Source organism: Neopsephotus bourkii, unplaced genomic scaffold, assembly GCF_033783945.1.
Source record: "Neopsephotus bourkii isolate Nb327-2 ecotype Australia unplaced genomic scaffold, CSIRO-AGI_Nbou_v1 NB_1763, whole genome shotgun sequence".
NCBI classification, from domain to species: Eukaryota; Metazoa; Chordata; class Aves; order Psittaciformes; family Psittacidae; genus Neopsephotus; species Neopsephotus bourkii.
This window is the reverse complement of record NW_026902237.1, coordinates 624,417-642,084: the sequence shown is the minus strand read 5'-3', so window position 1 is coordinate 642,084 and position 17,668 is coordinate 624,417. Positions and strand designations below refer to the sequence as shown.

General features: G+C 40.2%; 1 protein-coding gene across 2 annotated transcripts in view; it reads left to right on the top strand.

The window, feature by feature from the left end:
- The window catches only part of SRPX (sushi repeat containing protein X-linked), a 42,029-nt gene that overhangs the window by 14,203 nt on the left and 10,158 nt on the right, over positions 1 to 17,668 (top strand). Inside the window, exons 2-4 of one of the 2 annotated variants that reach the window (XM_061378063.1) lie at positions 7,796 to 7,855; positions 13,663 to 13,854; positions 14,456 to 14,632. In XM_061378063.1, the coding sequence (XP_061234047.1) occupies positions 7,796 to 7,855; positions 13,663 to 13,854; positions 14,456 to 14,632 (429 nt within the window). The remainder of the gene's footprint in view (positions 1 to 7,795; positions 7,856 to 13,662; positions 13,855 to 14,455; positions 14,633 to 17,668) is intronic. The other variant, XM_061378064.1, reaches the window with a different exon arrangement.

Here is a 17,668-nt window from a genome sequence, read left to right as displayed (position 1 = left end):
CAGTATACTTAGTGTGGCTGTTGCATGAGGGTGGCTGTTAACTTCACTGATGTACTACTTATCTGTTTTCCTGGAGGGCTCCAGCCATCCCAGCTGTTAAGAAACTCTGATGAGACTAGCTATGCACAGCATAATGATGCTGTCAACAGACCTGTGTTGCTTTCTTTTGACTAGGTGAAAGCTGTCAAGGTCCCTGCCAGCCCATCACTTCATCATGACTCCAAATTCCTGTATCAGTTTGACTTTTAGGAAGTGTAAGTATGATCCATCAGCAAAGCAGCTTTGGAAATAGAGTGCCTTTAGGCACTGGTCATACTTATCTCCAGGGGGTCACAGTCTTCAATATCCTGGCAAAAAAGAAGGGGTTGCTAGCAGGATGCAGGTGGGCAATCCTTAGCTTGGGCTGCTAAACTACTGTGGAGAAAAGGGCCAAACATATGCGAGCAGTAGAAGCGCTGTGAGATGCTAGTCCAGAAAATGGAAGGTGGGTGGAGATGTGCTGTGAGGTTGTAAAATAGCTGGAATTTCTTTAACTGCCTGGATAGGCTGAGAAAGTTGGGACTGTTCAGCCTGGAGAAGAGAAGGCTGCGTGGAGACCTCATAGCAGCCTTCCAGTACCTGAAGGAGGGCCTACAAGGATACTAGAGAGGGACTCTTCATTAGGGACTATAGTGGTAGGACAAGGGGCAAGAGGTTCAAACTTAAACAGGGGAAGTTCAGGTTAGATATACGAAACAAGTTCTTTATTGTGAAGATGTTGAGGCACTGGAATGGGTTGCCTATGGAAGTGGTGAATGCTCCAACCCTGGCAATGTACAAGGCCAGGCTGGACAGTCTTGGGTGACATGGTTTAGTGTGAGGTATCCCCGCCCATGGAAAAGGATTGGAACTAAATGATCTTAAGGTCCTTTCCAACCCTAACTTTTGTATGATTTTTATGATTAGGTAGATTAGGCTACTGTAGTTAGTTTAACTGGTGACAAGGCTGTGACTAATTGAGATGAGCTGGTGTCTGACAGGATGGGAAGCATCAGGTTTAGTTTAGGCAAGTATTCCTGGTGAACAATGCTTTATGAGAGTAGCGAAGAAACCAGTAAGGCTTACAGTTGTCCAGACCATGGGCAGTATGTGGACAGCCTTTGAGGAGCCTCTTGTTATTTGTCGGGCATAGAGCACAAATTCTTCTATATCAAGAGCTGTCAACATTTTCACTGCACAGATGCTGTAAATAATGAAGACTCTGCTTGCCTGATACGCTTAACCTCTGGCTTAGACCATGTGTATGCTCAGAATAGCAAATATATTATGCAGTATGCAGCTGTTGTAGCTGTGCTTCAGGTAGACATAATGCAGTGTGTTTATCCTCCTTAAATCTGTTGGTAGCTATGTGCATTTTAGTGCTCGTGACACTCTTCATCCTTCCTTTGGTAACAATCTGTGATACTGTGATTGTTCCTGATCACAGAGATGATGCCATTAGGGGGTTTTAGTATTATTTATTGAAGAGTTCCTTAAGCACAAATCAAACTTTTTGTTCCTCATGGCTTGAACAAAGGAAGCATTTTTCTCCAACCTCCTCCCTGTTTGTCTCCTGCTGGCATAACTAGCTGCATTCCAAATACTCCAGGACTTCCTTTGTTCATCTGTCTTTTTGGGGTTTTAATTTTGTTTTGCTGGATTTGTTTACTGTGAGATCCTTACCAAGTGGAGCCCTTAAAAGGGAGGGCAGATGATCTTGGACCTTTTCCTGCCAGTTTAAGAAAAATCACAGAAGCTAACTTCTTCCTCTTTTTCTGCACCTAGTTATTTGAATGGTAAATCTGGCAATGACACACCCATCCACCCCCCACCCCCCCAAAAAAAAACCACCACACCAACAACCTAGAAACGCACACTGAAATGGGGAGTCATGCTGAAAATCAGCATTTCCTGACAGCACTGCTCAGATTTTTCCTTTGAGCCAGCCTCTCAGCTTGACCTCGATAGCCCATCTACTTGATGAATCATTGGGGTACCTTGTGGGTTGTTCAGCAATCAAGGGAATGTGGCTTGTGTGGGAAACAAAGAACAACATAGGCTCTGATTGACGTTTCTTTTGGAGATATACCTGTGTCAGCTCCTAAGTGTATCTTCATTAGCCTGTTGAGTTTTGGTGGTTTTTTTTCCCTACAGAAATCAACACTTTATTTCAAGAACAGGGGCATTTTGTCCATATGTTTCACTTTGTCCTTACCTTTTAAATGAGTTTTCTGTTGAAAACCAGCTACATATATATATATTTTGCAACTCTGAAATTGCATTTTAAGCAAAATTTGATTAAATTCTTACTTCCCATTGAATCCCTCAAAATGTTGCATCACAAGAGCAATCTAGAGCAAACTAGAATTTCCAGAATTAGGATTCTGAAAATGCCTCATTTTCATTGAATATAAGGACACAATTTTCATGAAAGATATTATCTTTCACAGCTTCAAGTAACTTGTACTTAAAAACAATTACCCAGAGCCTTTGGTCATTTTATGTGTGTATGGTGCAAACGATATTTGGACACACTGCTCATCTTTACACTAAACACACAAGTATAGGAAAAGCATTTGCAATAGAGAGAGGTATCTGGGAGCAGCCTACAGCTGCACTGAGGTTCCTGGACTGTACGTGTGTGTTGGCAAAGGTGGTTTATAGCCTCTCGTTAAGTCTGCCAGTTTTTGCCTTGCCTGCTGCTGTGTTACAGGACTTCTGCCCGGGTTGAGTCAGAGCCACTTGAACAAATTCCACTTTTATTGCTGGTCTGGAGAAGGGAAAAATAAACCGAGATCCATGGCAGAAAGTGTTTTGCTTTGAATTTTCTGTATCTAAGACATCTATATGTGTACATAAAAGCAAGCAGATTTGAATTGTACTTTACAGAGATTTCCAGGACTAAATAATAACTTTATGTGTCCATGCAGTTTCCATCCCACCATTGATTTTTGGCAGCCACACTCATGCAGTTTACTGTGTCTCCTTCTGGGTATGCAATGTTATTGAAGTGAATAGTATGCTTTATTCTAGGGGTAATGCTTTCTTTGTCACACAGTATTTGCTAGCACATGAAAGGAGTTTTGGTTTAATAGCTGACTTCTGTGTAAAGGAATCGTTTTCCCAACATGGGTAATTAATCTGTTCCAAAGCACCTTCATGGCTTGATGCCAGAGAAGGGAAGAGATTAACTTTTGGAAAAAGAGCCTGGGCCCACATTTTCCTAATCAGATTCTTGATTTCTGTGTAATTAGATGTAATTGGACAGTTTTATTTCACAAAGCATAAGCTACTGCTGGCATGCAAACTTCAGTCACCTCTGACCTCTCTTGAGCTTGCTGATTCTGAAGCTTTCTGGTCTGGATTTCAGTGCTGCTTTGATTATGACAACTTTGAAAGAATTGTGCTTTGATGGAATCTTGTATGAGGCAGCTCTCTTGAAGCAAGTTAAAACATGTGATTTAAAACAAGGTGTATGCGTCTTAATCAATACTGAGGCACAGTGAATTAATCTGTATATAGCCCTGAGGTGATCTACTTGGTACGGGATTACTTTCTGTGCCTGAAAGACCTTACACCTGCAAGGATTAGAAGCACAACAGTGGTGTGGAGCTTGTGGATGTGTATGGAAGATCAAATCTGTGCTGTTCATGTGTGTATTTCTATAAATACTGTGAGTAAATTTCCTAGTAATGCATTGCCCCAGGTTGCCCAGAGAAGTTGTGGCTGCCCCATCCCTGGCAGTATTCAAGGCCAGGCTGGATGAGGCATAAAGCAACCTGAAGGTCCATGATGGGAAGGTTGAAACTAAATTAACTTTAAGGTCCCTTTCAAACTAACCCTGATTCTGTGAAATACAGACAAAGAAATTTTTAACCATTTTGGGAAGTTAATCATCTGGCCTACTCAGCTGCACATAGCATTATTAACTTGGTCTGGACGGGTGAGCTGCATGTGGATTCAGGAACGTGCAGGGACTGTCATGATACCCTCTACTTCTCAGTTCAGCACAACTCTTGCTGAATAAAGGATTGTCAAGTGTCTGTGCTTTAACATGCTTTCCTGTGCATTGCAAAGACAGTTGGAACTACTGACTGAGTCAGGCAAGGGACTGCCAAGTGGTGTGGCCAGTGTAACATATCCTTTGAGGAAAAAGGAGGGCAGATGGTATCTTCTGAGTTACTACGCATGTTGAAGACTGCTTAATATAAGCAGTTGCCATTATATTTGCTATGTTTAAACATGTTTGTTAATAACAGTTGCATTTCTATTTCACATCATTTGTAGGAAGGGTCAAAATAAATCGGTAACTGGCAATTAAAAAAAAATTTTTTGCTGCCTTTTGGTGCCGGCTTTACAAACCAGATGCAGTAAAACAGCTGAGTGTGCAGGCAGTTTTCAAACAAATACTGAAATGTCACTGAAACCAATGGCATTTGAGCATTAACTTTGCAGAACTGATGCATAATGTTCACCCAGTGAAGAATGAGATGAAAAACCTGGTTTTCCATTTTTGCTACCATCATAAAACGAGTGCAAGTATTTTTACACACAAAAGAAAACCTTCTAATGAGGTCGTGACCATTTTTGGTGCCTTTACAGCCTCCTCACATACATCTTCCTGACTTCTGAGGTATTGTATAACCTAGCCCTGCTGTTCTGCGAGAAGCCCTACAACCTGCTGCAAGTAAAGCCAGGTTTTGAAATGCATATATTTGATATGACTTCAGGTACTCTGAAATGTAAAACTCTGATGCAAAACATTTGAAGAACTAAATCCAGATGTTACAGACTTATCGGTGGAAACTGGTTATCCTCTTCTTACACATGCTTAAATTGATCAGCTGTTTGAATACTGAAGGAATTCCCAAGTGCTCTCCTCAGTTTTGAAGGGTAGAGTACATGTGGAATGAGCCTTTCCTTTCCTTCCAGTATCAAAAGTGGCCTGTGCAGTCCAGAGGAGATGCCATCTAAGCTCATTTAACTCCCATTGTTTCCCTGTGCACAACATACAGTGTTATTACATCTTGGGTTTGTATATTTCTTTTTTTGCCCCCACTTTGTTTTCCTTCCTTTTGGTTAATCTATGGTATTTGCCATGCAGCTGAAATCAGAAATTATACCTGTATTCTTAAGGTTGGGTTTTTTGTTTTTTTTGCTTTTTTTCCATTCCCCAGGAATGTTCAAAAAGTAGAAATGCAGTGATCTTTTCTGAAACACACATTCAAGTAAATTAATAGAATCATAGAGCCGTTTATGCTAGAAAATACCCTTGAAATCATCAAGTCAAACCATTAACCTAGCACTGCCAAGTCAATCACTAAACCATGTCCCTAAGTGCCACATCTACACGCCTTTTAAATACCTCCAGGGATGGTGGCTGCACCACTTCCCTGAGCAGCCTGTTCCAATAGTTGGCAACCCTTTCAATTAAGAAATTTTTCTTGACATCCAATCTAAACTTCACCTGGCACAACTTGAGGCCATTTCCTCTTGTGCTATCACTTGTTACTTGGGAGCAGACAGCAACACCCACCTCACTTCATCCTTCTTTCAGGTAGTTGTAGAGAGTGGTAAGGTCTCCCCTGAGCCTCCTTTTCTGATTTTTAAATGCTAAAGTCACTGCACACTAAAATGTGGACAATTAAGAGCGATAACACTGAGCTAGCAATATAACTTTCAAACTAATTAGCTAAGAGTGTCCCAGTTTCTGACAAAATAATTGATGCTTAGAGAGGCGTTTATTTGCATATCAAGGTCTTCACAAAGCCATTGGGGATTACAGATTGCTCGCTCTTTTATAATCAGAGCCCAAGTGCAACACAGTTCAGTGTCCTTATGTTGAGAGGTTTCTCAGATCTGTGTTTAGGCGTCAAAAATTCAACCACAACAATAAATACAAAAAGCCCAGAGAAATGGCTCTTAAGTAATAGGAAGTCTGTGCTGTATGTGAAGCCCTCAGTTTCAGGGGAGAAGCTGTTTTGAAAGTTCAGTTCATCAGTTCCCAGCTCGAATCCCTCTGAAAAGTGGTGGAAGGATTCCCAATCATGTAAGAAAGCTTTGAATTGGGTCCAAGGTGGATTGTGGGGTTTTGCAACTTTGGTACATGTGAACACAACTCTCTCCATTGTTGTTTTTTTTTCACATGCAGGAGCCTGAAGGGTTCACATAGCTGCAGTATTGGTGAAAGAATTTGGTATGATGTGGAGACCATGTATGTGCTGCTTCCCTGCAGTTCCCAGAGGAGCTGCTGAGGGCTGCAGGACAGTCACGGGTCCTGGGCACTGGTGCCCAATGAGCAGCTAAGGCAGCAAGCAGGGTCGCAGGAGATGCAAAGTGTCTCCAAGTGGTCTGAACCCTCACAAGCAGTTCTGCAACTGATGCTATGGAGAGCATTGCTCTTCTATAGACAAGCCTTATGCATGAAAGCCACTTGAGTGGAACAGTCCATGGGCTGGGTTTCTCTCCAGGGTTTTCCTGAGGTTGGTAGAATAACAAGTTTCATTGGTTTCTGAGCATTTATTTTGGTTTTTGTAAGTGGAATCTGTTGATGAATGCTGACAGTAAATTTTGAGGGTACAAACATTGTTTTGGTAGCTCTTTTATCCTTATGCTAAATCATCCAGCCGTTAAGAGCTCTAAGGTTTAATTTCAGCAGAAAATGTATGTTTTGCACATCAAATTATAATTACTAGCTTATTGAGGAACGTGAGTTATTTAATTTAGCCTAACTTTAAGCAACAGCTTGTATAGGCTGTGGTCTCAGACCCTAACAAATGGTGATGAAATATCCCTGTATTTGTAACTTAAGATGCTGTAAGAGAGAATCTCGTGTAGCACAGTGCTGAACCACCTCAGTACCTGCCTATTGTATGCAAGGCTTTTGGAAAGATTTATCGGAGTATAAATACTCTCACCTTCTATGAGTCTTTCTTCTTGGAGAAGGCATCTAGAAGTTAGAATGGACTTTACACTCTGAAGCTGCTGATTTTAAATAAATGTTGTTTAAATAAATGTTTTAAATAAATATGTTAAATAAAGATATTTCTTGATGACTGCTGTGTTTTACTGATGAATTACTTCAATGGTGGTGCTCCAAATTATTTCTGTTTCTTACAAAGAAGTTTCTACCTTTATTTGAAGCATTTAACTGTTGCACAGGAGTTTAAAAGTACAGAACTATACTATCTCTTTGTTTTGAACACCCAGAAAACTGCTTGATACCAAACTGTGGGTTTTTTTTTTTTTTTTTGAGTGTAACTGGTGTTTGCAGGTAATGTACCTCAGTGTTTTGTTCTTAGTATGAAGATCATACAGGTTATAAAAGAGGGCTCTTGACTTACACACATTTTACTTCTGCTGTTTGGCCTGATGGCTGTTGACAGTCACTGACACTATGGAACCACTTTATAGTGAAATCTTTGATGTGCTCCTTCACCTGCACCTCTGTCTCTCTGCTCAATAGATCAACTTTATGGTAGGTGGTGTTTCCTAACAGGGGAACTGTGACATGACATGCGCAACATGGCATTGCACAATATTGCTCCAGGAGCAGTGAGAGAGATTTACTATTTCACTTGATTATCAAATCAATTTGCTCCTTCCGAATTCACTATAAATTGGTTTTGCTATGAATCTGAGCTTCAGAGAAGCCCATGCTGATGGCATTGCATAGAATATTGCATCCTAATCTTGCATGCCTTTTTGCAAAGCTTTCTTTCATTCTTAATTTATATTTCCTTTCTTGCTGCATTTTTTTCTCTATTTTGTATTTTAGGATCGGGATATTCACCCCTTGAAGATGATGAAGATGTGTATGCACGCAGTAGATATAAAGGTGAATGCTTTGCTTATGTGCTAAAGAGGATTAGCTGATTGCTGAAAGCTTCCTTTTTTTTTTTTTTTTCATGGATTATAAAATCCTGATCCAGCACCATGATTTATTTATTTTTTTATTTTATTTTTTTAACAATGGAAATTAGATCAAGTACTGATCAGCACTCATTTATCTGAGTAAGTAACTTTTGCACTGCCTTTGCTCTTAGGAGATCAGGTTGTTAAATCATGAAAATCTGGGAAGAGTTTCTCTTTCTTCTTCATAAATCCTAACAAAACCATCAATGATAAGCTGACTTAAAACCTGGGCTTACTGATGGTAATGTATAGAAGTACAAGAGAACTTGATTTTCATGACGTTTTATTTTTGCCCATAAAGCTGTTTGCATTTCAGGTTAGCCTGCTACCTGAAATGCCAAGTGAAATGTGTTTAATGAATGAAAGTGTACCTTCCAAAAACCAAATTATATAGCTGGATGAATGAGTGAGTGGACTGGTGTGTTTATAAAGCAAATTCAGGTTTTATTCCCTAATCTGTAAGATTTTGCAGTTCAGCAAGATTGAAAAGTTGGTTAGTTTTGTTGTTTGGTTGGGTGGGTTTTTTGCCACTACCAGTAAATCTTCCATCTACTATGTCTGCTTCCTTAAAACATCTAATTTTGTCTTAATCTTGTCTTTTATTTTCATTATTATGTACTTTTCTCTGCCACAGTCCCTCAGGAGCCTGGACAATAAATAAATTTAGCATTTAATTTGTCACTTTAAATGGTAACAGTGTTTCTTTTTAGTAAATTAAGCTGTGGACATGCTAAAATTGTAATGTAATAATTTTGAGTAATTGAAAATACTGGGCATTGGTGTCTTGTATGTTGTTAACTCTCTGAAAAGAATCAATGGGCCTTACGAGAGGTAAGTCGTAAAGTAATTCAGACATTTATGAACAACAAAGAGGAAAGCACAGCTGTTATGGTTATGTTGCTGTTTTCATTAAGTGCCTTATTTTCCTCCCAGTAAAATACTTCAGTGTAAAATTTTGCTTTCAAACATATGCAGAAATATTTGTCTAAAGCTTTATTTAGGTGAGCTCATTTCTTGTTGCCTTTTAATATCTAACCCTCTGCAAACACATACAAAAAGAATTCCAGAGATCACAAAGGTAAATCAATGCCAATTCATGCCAGGGCAGGCAAGTAGTTAAAATGCAGATTCGGTATTAATTCCCTTTATATGGTGATACAAACTGGATTATACTCATGTCAGCCAAAATGTCACCAGGGTTAAGTGAAACATAATGACTCATTCAAGCAGATATTAAAAACTGCCCTAAGTTTGGAAGCTCTACTGCCAAATGTTGAAGATCAGACAATGTGAATCTATGAGTATAAAGCATTGGAGCAGAAAAGGCTCTCTCTTCATTAGCATACTTATTTAAACTGGTACTGGGGGGGAAGGAGGCAGAAAGAGACAAAACAAAGAAAAAGTAGCTATGTTCAGAACTTCTCCTTATATGAGCACTCCAGCATTTTGGATATGGCCCATTGCTTAGCAAATAAAACTTCCCAGTAACAAATTACTTAATGTTTTTTAACTGATGCTTATGTATGTAAGCAGCATTGGTTTTTTTTTGCACACGTAGTCACTGAACAGTGCAAGTGAGAACACAAATTCATCCTCTTTGGCATCTGCAAACAAAACATCGCAGTTTATGGGGGTGGAGGAATAGACCTCCCACCAAACCCTTTTGTCTTCATGTGGATGTTTTTCAACTTGCTCTGCTTTCCAGAGAAACATTGCTGAGACTTTCTGTGCCCACAGCACTTTTTAAGCTTTTTCCTTCCTCGCTGGTGAGCCCTCAGCTCTGTTGGCTGGTGTATGAGCAAGCAACAGTATAGCCAGGCACTTGCCATGCTACATTAAGGAACCGCTCGGCAGAGGCTGGTGTTTAAAGATAGCAGATTGGCTGGGGGAAATGATGCTCTAGAAAATGCTTTCTTTCCACCTACTTTGCATGGCTGTATCAGACCACATTCGATGAGGAAGTGCTTTGCTTACAACAACCTTCCCGTACCTAAAAGGGGCCTACAAGAAATCTGGAGAAACTTTTTGTAAGAGCAATTAGTGATAGGACAAGGGGGAATGGTTTTAAACTTTCAGTTTAATCAGGGCAGATTTACATTAGATATTAGGAAGAAATTCTGTACTATGAATGTGGTGAGGCACTGGAACAAGCTTCCTAGGGAAGTTTTGGCTGCCCCATATTGGGAAGCATTGAAGGCCAGCCTGGATGGGACTCTGAGAAACCTGGTCTAGTGGATGGGGTCCCTGGCTGTTGGGAGGTTGGTTTCTGGTGTTTTCAAACACAGGATTGAGTCAGGCTGTTGTATAGGTGAGGAACAGTGCAAACTTTCAATAAAAGCTAACTGTGTAGGTCCTGGTACCTAAAAACTGAAATTTCAGTTAAGTGAACAGAGCCAAACACAGATGGTGAAGCCCCAGAGGCGGTGCCTGGGAAACCTGTAGCTTTACTTATTCCCAATGCCTTCAGGAATACAGGTGATCTTGTCTTGAGGCAGGGAATGGTTTGTGTGACCTCTCAGAGCCCCACCCAGCTCTAATATTCCATAAATACTCCATGTATCCCCTTAGCCTTTGAAAACCAGTATGTGCCTTCACTTCAGAATAAACAAGCTTTGATCTAAAACTTTGTTGTATCGTTTGATGTGCTTTCAGGCACGAAAGCTTTTCAAGTTACTTGGGTTTGGTTTTGTTTTTTTGGTTGTTTTTTTTCAGTGATATCACTTGCTCTAAGCCCAGATACTTACCCCTTTATAAACCCTGCCTCACCCACTCTTTTAATCACATTCAGTTCCAGAGGAAGCATAATAATGTTTTAGGTCAAACAGATGTTCTTCCTAAGCCCTTTAAGTTATCTGCATCCAAAAGAATGTCTGATTTTGCTTTTTCTTTCTCATTTTGGTCCAGTAAAAGATGTTTTACCCCTCTCTAGGAGCCTTGCTTTGTTTTTCACTATAGACCACCATAGCTGCAACAATACTACAGGAAGGGCCATGTGACTGTCCTGCATCTGGGGGCAACTAGAAGCCACTTTCACATCATTGTAAAAGGTTTTCATGTATTGGTGAAATACAGTAAGCATGTTGCAGTACAATAAGACTGCTTCCAAAAGGGATTAGTCTAAAATAGGCTGTATTGATTTTTTTTTTGGTGTATTTATGTGTGGAGCTGATCCAAATTGTGAGGAAAAATGTATATAACTATAGGAATTAAGAGCTAGAAGTGATCATCTTCCAACAATCCAGAAATTAAGTTTGAATCTCTCCTGTGACTTTGTAAAATGCAAGATACTTGTTTGTTGGTTTGTTGTTTTTTTTCCATTTTTCTTGCAGGCTTGGAACCTTTTGTCGTGTACCTGCTGCATGTCACATGTAGTCACACAGGATTCCAGGACCTGTCATCTTGCTCTTTTTATTCTGCAATCCCTCCCCCTCTCCCTGTCAGTGTGCCCTTTTCAAATCTTGGAGTTGATAAGGGGCAGGCTTCCTTGCTCCTTGTGTAGGAAACTCCTACTTAGAAGCTGCAGAAGAAGCAGAGATTTCAGGATGCACCCCGTGGTCAGAGCTCAAGAAATATTTTTTAAGCTTTGGCTAGTAAGTCTCTGATACTGCACCTGTCAGTATCCGTATGGTGTTAAAGCCTCACAAGATGATATCCGTGTCCTGAGTGTTTTAAAGTGTAGCCCTGACAGCCAGTTAAAGTTTCAGTTTTATGTACATGTTTCCCTTTTTCCCCACGAGTTTAGTAGGAACATTAGCCATGTAATTCCAGCCAAATTCCAGCTTTCCTCTGACTTGGCAGATTCATCCATGTAACTGTCCTGCATCCAGGGGCAACTAGAAGATGGTTCTTGTATTTCAGGCTCAATTTCCGTGATATTAGAGAAAGATAGTCTGCCACCCATCTTTTGAGGTAAAAAGTTCAACACATGAAGTCCAGACTGTTGAGGACATTAGAGCTGAATTTAAGATTCTGGAGCTTGGTAAAGCTCATATTCATGAGCTTTTCTGAATATAGGCAAAGTATATAGTGTGCTTTTAAATGAACATCAGCACTTTATGAAGGATTTTGCAGTAGGAAGAGCAAGGGTTTGCGTATCGTGCCAGCATGCACGTTGCCCTTGGAGGCTGCAAATAGCTATCAAAGGGAGAGGAATAAGATCAGATCTTTCTCAAAGGCTCCTCACTTAGTCTGTTGGACGCTTGCCTACCGGTTTAATCATGGCAATGGCATTGTGCTCATTTGGTGATAGAAGGCTGTTTTGTTGGCATTATGAAGAGTACCTGAATGTTTCAATGTGGAACCTCAGAACTGCTGAGAACAGTGACGGAGCTGCTGTTTGTACCCAGTTCCAAATTACAGTTCAGGCTTAATCCTGGGTGTTAACTTGGAAAGTAACTTTCCAAAACTGAAGCTGTACTTAAACCCTGAATGGTTCCGACACACGGAGGGCATGTGTAGACATGTCATTGGTAATATGCAAGTCACTTCTAACTGTGGGAGAGCTTGAAATAACATATTCAGCAAAAGCAATATCCTTTACTGCACACGCTATTATGGAATATTTTTTTTTTTAATGAGCAGTAAGAGAGCTAGATGTTGTAAAAATGACAACTACAACTAGACCAAAGGTGCTCCTAATGCAAACTTTGGTTACCAAGTAGAAATTAGATGCATCCATTGAAAAGCAACGGGAAAGAGGTCTAGTTGTCATGAAACTGTCCACATGGTGGCACACTTACTCCATAGAATCATCGAATCTCAGCCTAGTTATGGTTGGAAAGGACCTTAAGATCATCATGTTCCAACCCCCCTGCCATAGGCAGGGATACCTTGCACTAAACCATGTCACCCAAGGCTCTGTCCAACCCTGCCTTGAATACTGCCACGGATGGAGCATTCACAACTTCCCTGGGGAACCCATTCCAGTGCCTCACCACCCTTACAGTAAAGAACTTCTTCCTTATACCCAATCTAAACTTCCTCTGTTTAACCTGTTACCCCTTGTCCTATCACTGCAGTCCTAGTGAAGAGTCCCTCTCTAGTATCCTTGTAGGCTCCCCCTTCAGATACTGGAAGGCTGCTATGAGGTCTCCACGCAGCCTTCTCCAGGCTGAACAATCCCGATTTCCTTATCCTGTCTTCATTTAGGAGGTGCTCCTGCCCCCTTATCCATATGGCCCTCCTCTGGACTTGCTGCAACAGGTCCATGTACTTCTTATGTTGAGGACACCAGAACTGCACACAGTACTCCAGTGATGTCTCAGAAGAGCAGAGTAGAGGGGCAGGATCACCTCCTTTGACCTGCTGGTCACACTCCTTTTGATGCAGCCCAGGATACAGTTGGCTTTCTGGGCTGGGAGCACACACTGAAGCCACTTCATGTTCATTTTCTCATTGACCAACACTCCCAAGTCCTTCTCCCCAGGGCTGCTCTGAATCTCTTCTCCATGGACAAAACAAGATAGGTCACCACACCCCACCAAGGTTAAAGGCTACAATCTTTAATGTTTGTAATATTTAGAGCTCCCAGATGTTGAAGGGCTGACCTTCTGATACATAAGGCTTAGCACACCTTGCTGCTGTGTTACTTCTCCACGGTGAGGATTGGTGGCTTTTTAAATATGATTTTTTTCCCCATTTCTTTCTTCTTTAGTAAAGAAAGTGATTTTGTGTTCATGTATGACCTTTTGCATGTTGTAAAATACTATGTGTGGTTTTTCTCTGTGCCAGAAACACCATGGTGCTCCCCCATTAAAGTGAAACATGGTTATGCAAACTGCAGGACACCTCAAGGGGAATATTATAAGAATGTATTGGGGACAAGATGTGATATTCGTTGTCAAAAAGGCTATGAACTGCATGGCCCTCAGCAGCTTATTTGTCAATCAAGCAAACGCTGGTCTGGGAAAGTGCTGTGCAAACGTAAGTAGCTATGAAATCTGCATGTGATGCTTGCAGTGCGGGCAAAGGAAAATAACCTCTATTTGCCTTTGAAACTGTGATCTTCAGATTGTTACTGGTATTTTAAACATTGATAGTATACTTGGTTATGTATATTGGGTCGCTGTGGAGGATCTTACTGTGGTACATTGCATGGTATCATGAGTGGTACAAATAGTCTTGGCAGGCAGGGAGTGTTTTATGAGTGTGGGATTTTGATTTGTGTGTTTTATGACAGAGCCATTAAGCTGCTTTAAAATACCGCCCATTTTGGATTTTGTAAATTGCCATGATTTGTATTGGCTGTCTAAATGGGCTGTCTAAGTAAAACATTTTCAGAGAAGAATAGGTACTTGTCATCTTTTTCTTGTATAAATATTGTATTATATTAGCCACTAATGTGTACGTAAAGTTAAATTTGAAATGCAGCTAATAAGAACAGTCTGAAAAACCTCATGTGGCAAATTACATTCTCCCATGTGACATTTACTAGCCGTGTCTTTATTTCGATGTAATATCCCACATTCACATTACACTAAAGAGGGGATAACAGGTTTCTAGCAGTCCTTGTTTTCTATTTCAGAAAAGCGCTGCCCCACTCTGTCCATGCCCACCAATGGGGGCTTCAAGTGCTTAGATGGTGCCTACTTTGACTCGAGGTGTGAGTACTACTGTTCACCAGGATACCAGCTGAAAGGTGACCGTATAGTAACGTGCATGGACAACAAAGTATGGAGTGGCCGGCCAGCATCCTGTGTTGGTAAGTAGAATGATGGGATTTCATCCCCAAAAGTCAGCATCTTGAGGGTCCTGCTGGTGCCAAAGTCCTCCAAATAAATTCCAAAATGCTTTTTTTTCATCCAGCTCCTGGGGAGAAAAAGAAACTCTTGCTTTTGAGGAAGCAGAGGAAAGTTTTCCAAGGGATACAGCATACTGTCTGCTACTTACTACTTTCAGTCCCAAGTGACAGACTGACTTCCTTATACACAAGCTGTCAGCTCTAAGCATTATCACTTTAACAAAGATGAGGCTGGTGTAAACAGTCAGTGCCTTACAATGCTTGTAACAGCTTTCACTGACTTTCACTGATCTCCTGGGTGACTTCTGGGTTGGGAATCTGTAATTGCTCTGCTGCTCTTCTAGTATGTTCTCTGTGCTGGAGCCTGTCATGCTTTCTGTAGCTTAATGATAAAACAGGTTTGAAGCTAAACCCTTTGTCTGATGTGTTGCTTTTCTTTCTTGGGATCATGGTCCCCAAATATATCCAGGGAATACGAATGGATTCTGGCTACCAGCATGATTATAGTGAGCTGAACTAAATTTCAGCCTAGTTCACATTAGTTACATCGGCAATTTTCATTGCATAGTAAGCTGCCTCCTGGGAGCCCTGGCTGGAATAATTGTTTTTATATACATAAATGAAAAGCAAGATAGATAAACAAATACTGAGATTTAACTGTCCTTACTACTAATGAGATTTCAACAGATAGACAGTGAAGTCTCAGCTTCTGCTCTTGTTTCTAGGAGTCTCTGATAAAAGCTGCAGCAGCCACCCACAAAGGAAGGTGGGTTTTGGCTATCTGAATTGGCTTCCAGTAATTTAAGCTTGTGGGTGGTTGAGTATTTGTGCTCAGTGTTTTTGGTGCATGATAACTTGGTTTTCCTCAGAATGCCTGTGGCTCAGTCTACGTTAGCAAATGGCTGTGGACTCTCTCCACTGTGGCCTGATGTTCATAGAATTTTTTCAGTTTCCCAGTTACTTGGTGTTGTACAAATGTAGAAATGAGCCTGCTGCTTAGGTCTAAAGTGTTTGTGTGGGCTCGTGTTTCTTATTTACAAAAACAAACCTTGTCCTTCTCAGTGGTGTGGGCAGAGGAAGAAAAACAAACCCTTTTAAATTTGGGAATGATAAAATGTTGTCCTCTGTATTTCCTGGCACTTCCAGAATCTCATCTGTTTGCAGCAACAGGGTGCTTATTACAGAGGATATTTTCTTGCAGAGTAGAGTAAGCAAGTATGTCTTGAGCAAAAAAAAAATTAAATAAAAGAGGTTAAGTTAATGCTACAACATCTTTTTGATTCCAAAAATGTTGGATAGCTGTTGCACAGAGTATGATTGCAAGTCCCAAGTAACCCAGTAAAAGTAATTCTTTTATTTAAGTTCTGGTAATACCACATAGGATGGTGAAGACACCTTATAACCTTGGATGCACACAGTATCTTTATGCAAATAGTGAGTTACACAGTTAGCAAACTGTTTAATAAGGTTATCAGTGCAGTTTCCAGTTGAATACATGTCCCTTACTGTATGTAATTTGTAGTTATAGAAAACTCATCAGTGAACTGCAGCCTATGAAAGCTTACTAGTAGCCAGGGGACAACTGGCTGAACAGCTCACTTCCAGCTGACAAGTAAAATTAAGGTGAAATACAAAGAATTTATTTCTTACTTTAGCATATAAGCAATTAGTTGCACAGTAGGGATGTTAGGTGTAATTACAGGCACGGGCTCGTAAAGTTCATGACATAGGTAGGGAAGTAGCCTGAGGACAGCACAGCTATTGGCATCAAGTATGGAAAAATTACTGCAGACCTGAATTTATAACCTTCTTATAAACAAGGTGCTTTCCTCTACCATTTTGTACTACAGTTGCACTGCTTAGTATTTTTCACAAGACTGGAGGGTTCACAGTGCAATGGTGAAGATCCGTATACAAAAGGCATAAGGCAAACATCGTTGCTGAGTGAGGTATTCATTAAAAGGGGGTAAATATGTAATTAATTTTTTTTTTATTAAATAAGGTATGTTTTAGCAGTCACTTTATGGAAGCTCTTACAGACAGTGAGTGTTCTGTCCTAACAAAGCAGACCGTATGTCCCCTGTCCCCCTCCTATAAGAGGAATGATATCCTTCATGTTGCCGAAATAACTTTGTTTAAAAAAAGATCAATGTAATGTATCTTTGTGTAAAAAAGATCAAAACTGCTTTTTATCAGTAAGCTAAAAATGCCAATACTCATTTGAATAATATTTCCATTATAACCTTAACGCACTGTAACATAGAAATTGATATTTTTGTCTAGAAGATTGAAAAATGTCACCTTCTTTTCTTCTATGAAGGTTTCATAGTCCTGCTGATTGTATGATACAGATTGTGGTAAATGGTTGTCACCATGCTAAGTCATCCTTTTGTCACATCCTAAGACTGTATTGATAGGTAGTTAAGTAACAGCTTTTAACTATGGATGTCTGAAACAAGCTTTGCACTCTGAGTCATTAATTGTACAGGCCCTGATAATGGATGTTTTGAAATACAGAGCAATGCCTTGTGGAGTGTGGTGGGGAGAGCAGGAAAATGTTTTTCATTCTGCCTTTTATGATTTCCAGTCTCTTCATCTCTTTATGCTTTTGACATAGACTAATGTTTAGAATTAACTCCCAACCATTGTTTAATGTCATCAGCAATAAGTAATAACAGCATGTTTATGTAGCAGCAAACCATTCACCTATCCCATAGGACTTCTGAATAAGCAAACAGGGGGCATTCAGTACATCTCTATTTCTTTCTTCTTGTCTTCCCAAATTCACAAACCATGAGAAAACCAGTTAACAAGCTCTTTAAATTTTATGGAAATAGTAAATATGGCCAGTCCTGGAAGTATGATTAAAAAAAATCTAAATTTAAAACCCATTTGAAAACATAGCATTTTTGCCCACAAGGTTCAAAAGGCTGCTTTAAACTTCAGTATTCCAGTGCTAGCCTCCTGATTCCATGTCTGCGATGACACTTTCCTATG